Here is a 6,726-nt window from a genome sequence, read left to right as displayed (position 1 = left end):
CAGCCAGTAATAGTCTAAATTTACTCTCATCTCATTCTCTTCCTCAGTGGACATTTTCCTGATTAAGTACTTGAGAAGAAGAGAAATCCTGTATTGTAGAGAGAGAGAGAAAGGAAGTAGGGGCCAGCTCTGGCATTTAATGCCGAAATAGGAGGCCTAGAAGAGGGGCTAGAAAGGTGAAACTCTAGTTATAAGTAGCACACCAGTAATTCACAGCTTTCTCAAATTTTAATTCTAAGAAATGATTCTGTATTGGATTTTTTAAACTTGGGGATAAGTCTAGTATTTTACCACAAAGAATTAAAATTAGTATCACTCACATTCTTTAATTTCACCTTTCAGTCTCTTGTTTGTTCTTGACGGTTCATTCTATGAACTTAACAAAATGTCCTATAGCGTTTCCCACAATTTGACTTCAGAGAGCATCATGTTATACAGATGCTTAAACAGTACCCTCCTGAATGACTACCACCCAGGAGCTCCTGGGAACCGTGAGTCCTACAGGGAAGGCTCAGTCAGCTAAGTGTGAACAACCGGTCTCTAGAATTGCATTATGAGTCTTCAAGAAACTGCCTGTACTGAAAGACAGCTTAATTTTTTTAATGTGAAAGTTCTTTCACGACCAAAGCCTCAGGATATGGATTTTCTCACCGAGCCTAGCATTTTAAAGAAATGATAATGGTAAGAAGTGGAGCTCTGCATTATCTCCATGATCTAGAAAATTTCAAATGAGAAAAAAAAAAAGCAGCCTTACAATTCAGACATCCTTTTTCTGAAGAATCAGAGATCATTTTTGTCTTACTAAATATGGATCACAAGACATCAGTTTTCCAGTTTTCATTTATCAGTCATGTTATGTACAAGAAAGACATTTATAGAAACACACACACGAATTCCTTTACACTAAACTGAGGTGAACAAAACTATAGGGAAGAAACACTTAATAAAAATTAAAACATTAAATATCAATACTTACACAACAAAGTGGACTGTTAGCATAACACAGCTAACATACAATCACACAGAAAGACATAAGCGTCAACTATCAAAATACCGTTTTGTCTCAATACCGCCTTATTTTGGCCTTGGGAAATCACCAAGCCCTAAAGCACCTGGCTTATTGTTTTCTCCTCGACTTCCTCCCTCAAGTTTCCATCCTTTTCACACTGGGGTACCAATGTAGGAGGCTCCTGGATGTGGCCAGCCGCGCAGCAGCTCCTAAGGCGGCAGTGGCTGTACTCCGGGGAATGTAGAGCTTCTGGGAGATCTGGTGCTCAGGAGACAAAATCAAAGACAGCTGGTCCATGGCTCCGTGACTCTTGTCTTTGAACACTGTAATAGCATGGCTACTAGAAAAATCATTCTTCAGGCGCTCTGGAGAGCTCTCCACTGAAAAAGAAAGAAAACACAAGTCTTCTCAAGGGGTTCTCATACTCTGCCTTCTCTCTCCCATTCTAGTTCTTTATCAACGTGTGTTACAATCAACTTCTGTTACATGGTGACACCTTCTGTTACGATCAGAGATGAGCCTGGGAAACCAGTCAACAAATGGAAAAGAAATGAGGGTGGAGAGTCATGCACTGAGATGAAGTAAATCCTTGTCAGAATGAGGAGAGGGAAAGAGAGGGGGGAAACGTACTTATGAACAGGAAGGGAAATTTTCTTTCTAGGACACGATAAAAATAAGTTGGATATGATTCCAACTCCAGAGAGGAGCCCTTAAGCTCCCCTATTTCCATCCGGCAATGAACACAAGTGTATCCCACGGGTGTTTTCTATTGCCAAAGTGGCTCCAATTTGAGACTGTGCCAATGTAAAAACAAAATTGACCAAGATGTTTGTAAGAAGTTCCAAAAACCAGTTATCAGCCATAAAACAAATTCCTTAGGAATTAGTTTCAACTATGAAGAAAGAACCTTTTAAATGAAATAAATTCGCTGGGAACTCCAATGCCAAAAGTTCTGAACAGCAGGAAGGGATGCCAGGCATTCTCACGCGTCTACTCCAGGCCAGCGCACCCGTTTACCGCCTGCTTACAATGAGAGAAGGCGCTCTGATGCCAGCATCTAAGCAAACACACTGCTTCCTTCAAGAAAGCTCTGCTTTAGTTTAAAAAAAAAATCTAGGTGAGCTAAACAATGTCCATCATCACAAACACTTCCCAAACTGCCACCGGTATGATTACATTTTGTAAAGCATTGCCCTAGATCTTAAAAACACATATTTCAGGAAATCTAGAGAAAACGCAGGCATAATCAGTACTTTATTCATCTTTGCATTTTTAGCATCTAACATAGCAGCATGTGGCATATGTTCTGTACATTTGTGGTGAATTACGTTCAAAAATTTGAGAGTAAAATTCTGATCAAAAAGTTGTAATTAATGCCCACGAGAGGGGAAAAGAGCTGGTGCGTTCAAATAAAAACAAGTGGTTTTACACAAAGTTTTGGTGAGTTCAGATTTTAAAAGGGATAAAGAGTAGTGAAACTTCTGCTTCCGGACATAAGGTTAATTCAACAGGAATTGAAAAACAGTCTCTTCTGCCTTGAACAACTGGAAAACTGGACAAAATGTATGAAACAACAGCTTTTATACACTGAACAGCAAGCATGCAAGATAGTAATCCCTGAGAGAAGGGAAACAAATGAAGTGAGCTTTACAAGGGCCTCAGCTCACTGCTAAGATGATTTCCTGGCTTCAGTACAAGAAGGGAGAATCCAAACTGAGCCTGGAGATCTTACTGGGCTGAAAAGACAGAGTTTAGAACTCATAGAGGCCAAGCTGCCTAGAATTTGTGGGAGGAAAGTACCAGAGAAGAAGCAGATGGAAATCTGCAGAGAGGTCCCTTTGAGTCTTAGGCTGGTTAGTGATCTGGCTCAGGCACGTGAGGAGACCATGAAGCCAAGGAGAAAACCATCCTGAAAGGAACAGGCAGAACAATCATTGTAGCTTCTGGGCAAAGTAGGTCGTGTTCCCACCAGACAGAGTGTAAAGAAATCCTAACATATGGAACATCTAGTCCTATCTCTACCCTCAGAATGGTACTGCCTAAATAGCAGGGCCAACAGACTAAAGACTTTTCTAGGCCAGCCTAATGAAACCTAAAAGAAATGCAAAAATGATAAAACCAATTTCAGGTGATTAAACTGCATCTTCCCCAATCCCCCCCAACCAATTGGTGGATGGGTGGATAGAGAAAGAGAGAGAGAGAGAGAGATACACACAGAGAAGGAAGGAGAAAAGAAGGAGAGAAGGGGAGGGGAGGGAAAAGAAAAAGAGGCCCAGTCAATAATGTAAAATTCAGTGTCTGCCATATAATAAAAAGTTACCAGATGTGCACAGAAGAGAGAAAAATAGGACTTGTTCTCAGGAGAAAAAGCAACAGGTAGAAGCCAATTCAGCAATGACACAAATGACAGAAATGGTACACATGCCAGAATCACAAGGAAAGGGTATTAAAATAGCTGTTCTAAGAGTACTCCAGGTATAGGGGCACCTGGGTGGCTCAGTCGGTTGAGCGTTCAGCTTTGGCTCAGGTCACGATCTCACGGTTTGTGAGTTCAAGCCCTGCATCGGGCTCTGTGCTGACAGCTCACAGCCTGGAGCCTGTTTCAGATTCTGTGTCTCCCTCTCTCTCTGCTCCTCCCCTGCTCGTGCTCTGTCTGCCTCTCTCTCTCTCTCTCTCTCTCTCAAAAACAAATAAACATTAAAAAAAATTTTTTTTTAAAAAAGGGTACTCCAGGTGTACAAGAAGGCAGAGAAAAACACATGTATGATGAGAAAAAAAAAAAAAAAAAAAAAAAAAGATTTAAAAAGACCCAAACCAAACTGGTAGAGATGAAAAATACAATTTCTGAGATGAAAAATATACTGGATGGGAAAAGAATATATTAATCACTGAACAAGAAAAGGTGAGCACCATTAAGAGACAGTAATAGAAACCATCCAAAGACTAGGGAAAAGAAGTGTACCAGTAGGTGTAGAAAAAGTGACCTATCGTATATAATGTGTAAAACTGGAGTTAAAAAAAAGGGGGGGGGAGTGACAGAAAAACACATTTGAAGAATAATGATTGAATTTTTTCCAGATTTAATGGCAACTATAAACTGGGAGATCCAAGAGCTCAATGAACTCTATGCAGAAGAAACACAAAGAGAACTACACCAAGCCACCTTATAATCAGATTGTTGAAAATCAGTGATGTGGGAGAAAATCTTAAAAGCATCCAGAGAAAATAACACATTACAAAGGAACAAACACAAAAATGACAACAGACTTGACATCACAGTGACAAGCAAAGTGACATCTTTTAATGCAGTGACAAATTTACCAACCTATGACTTTATATCCAGAAAAAAAACTTAAAGAAATGAAATGAAATGAAATAAAAATAAAGGCTTTGCCTAATGTGAAAGAACTGAGAAAAGACATCAGTAGCAGACCAGCACCACAAGATATGTAAGTTCTTCAAGCAAAAAAGAAAATAATGCTGGACAGAAACCTGGACCTACAAAGGTGTTGATAAACGACAGTCTGTGGGCCAAATCCAGCCTACCTACCACCTGGTTTTTAATAAAGTTTTATTGGAAAACAGCTATGTTCATTCGTTTGTGTATTATTTATGGCTGCTTTGCTTTCCTAGAAACTCACACACTACCCAAACTAAAAGAGGAAGAAATAGGAAATTTGAACAGACCCATAACCAGCAAAGAAACTGAATCAGTAATCAAATCTTTCCCAACAAACAGGGGGCCTGGGTGGCTCAGTCTGTTAAGCCTTGACTTCAGCTCAGGTCATGATCTCCCAGTTCATGAGTTCGAGCCCATGTTGGTCTCAGCGCTGACAGCACAGAACCTGGAGCCTGCTTCGAGTTCTGTGTCTCCTGCTCTCTCTGCCCCTCTCCGTCTCATGCTCTGTGTCTCTCTCTCAAAAATAAATACACATTTTTTAAAAATTAAAAAAAAGTCTCCCAACAAACAAAGGTCCAGGGCCAAATGGCTTCCCAGGAGAATGCTACCACACATTTAAAGAAGAGTTAACACTTATTCTTCTCAAACTGTTCCAAATAAACAGGAAAGGAAGGAAAATGTCCAAACTCATTCTATGAATCATTACCTTGATTCCAAAACCAGACAAAGACCCCACTAAATTACAGGCCAATACTCCTGGTGAAACTGGATGCAAAAATTCTCTACAAGATACTAGAAAATTCAATCCAACAGTATACATTAAAAGAATTATTCACCACAATCAAGTGGGATTTATTCCTGGGCTACAGGGCTGGTTCAATATTTGCAAATCAACCAATGTGATATATCACATTAATAAAAGAAAGGATAAGAACTATATGATCCTGTCAATAGATGCAGAAAACGCATTTGACAAAATACAGCATCCATTCTTGATAAAAACCCTCAACAAAGTAGAGATAGATGGAACATACCTCAACATAAAACACATATACAAAAGACCCACAGCTAGTATCAACTTCAATGGGGAAAAACTGAAAGCTTTCCCTCTACATCCAAGAACAAGACCAGGTAGTCCATTCTCACTTTTACTATTTAACACAGTACTGGAAGTCTTTGCCTCAGCAATAAGACAACAGAAAGAAATAAAAAGGCATCCAAATCAGCAAAGAAGTCAAATTTTCTCTATTTGCAGGTGACGTGATACCCTATATAGAAAACTCAAGACTCCACCAAAAAAAATTGCTAGAATACATGAATTCAGCAAAGTCACAGGATATAAAATGAATGTGCAGAAATCTGTTGCATTTCTAGACACCAATAATGAAGCAGCAGAAAAAGAAATCAAGATACCTGGGAATAAACCTAACAAAAGAGGTAAAAGATCTGTACTCTGAAAACTATACAACACTTATGAAGAAACTAGGATACAAAGAAATGGAAAAACATTCTTTGCTCATGGACTGGAAGAACAAACATTGTTAAAATGTCTATACTACCCTAAGCAATCCACACACTTAATGCAATCCCTATCAAAATACCAACAGCATTTTTCAAAAAGCTGTAACAAACAATCCTAATATTTGTATGGAAACACTAAAAGATCCCAAATAGCCAAAGCAATCCTGAAAAAGAAAAGCAGAGCTGAAGACATCACAATTTGGGGCTTCAAATTATACTACAAAGCTGCTATAATCAAAACAGTATGGTCCTGGTACAAAAATAGACACGTATATCAACAGAACAGAAAACCCAGAAATGAACCCACAATTATATGGTCAATTAATCTTCAACAAAGCAGGAAAGAATCTTATCATTGGTCAAAGACAGACTCTTCAACAAATGGTGTTGGAAAAACTGGACAGCAACATGCAAAACAATGAAACTGGACCACTCTCTTACATCATACACAAAAATAAATTCAAAATGGATGAAAGACCTAAATATGAGACCTGAAACCTTAAAATCCTGGAGAAGAACACATGCAGTAAGCTCTTTGACATCAGTCATAGCTCTAGATAAGTCTCCAGAGGCAAGGGAAACAAAAGCAAAAATAAACTATTGGGACTTCATCAAAACAAAAAGCTTCTACACAGCAAAGGAAACAATCAAAAACCTAAAACCTCCTTGAATGGGAGAAGGTACCTACCTGCAAAGTGATGGAGGGTAAAGAGTGTACTTGTGATGAGCACCAGATGACGTATGCAAGTGGTGAATAACTATATTGTACACCTGAAACTAATATTATAACATATGA

General features: G+C 38.9%; 1 protein-coding gene across 7 annotated transcripts in view; it reads right to left on the bottom strand.

The window, feature by feature from the left end:
- Positions 1–826: 826 nt before the first annotated feature.
- TDRD5 (tudor domain containing 5) overlaps positions 827–6,726 on the bottom strand; it is a 116,104-nt gene continuing 110,204 nt past the window's right edge. For all 7 annotated transcript variants that reach the window (XM_042925114.1, XM_042925113.1, XM_042925111.1 and 4 more), the window contains one exon: positions 827–1,389. In XM_042925114.1, coding sequence (XP_042781048.1) covers positions 1,145–1,389 — 245 coding nt within the window. In that variant the 3' untranslated portion in view covers positions 827–1,144. The remainder of the gene's footprint in view (positions 1,390–6,726) is intronic.

The sequence above is a fragment of the Panthera leo genome, chromosome F3, assembly GCF_018350215.1.
Source record: "Panthera leo isolate Ple1 chromosome F3, P.leo_Ple1_pat1.1, whole genome shotgun sequence".
In the NCBI taxonomy this organism is placed as follows: Eukaryota; Metazoa; Chordata; class Mammalia; order Carnivora; family Felidae; genus Panthera; species Panthera leo.
This window is presented reverse-complemented; position numbering and strand designations above follow the sequence as displayed.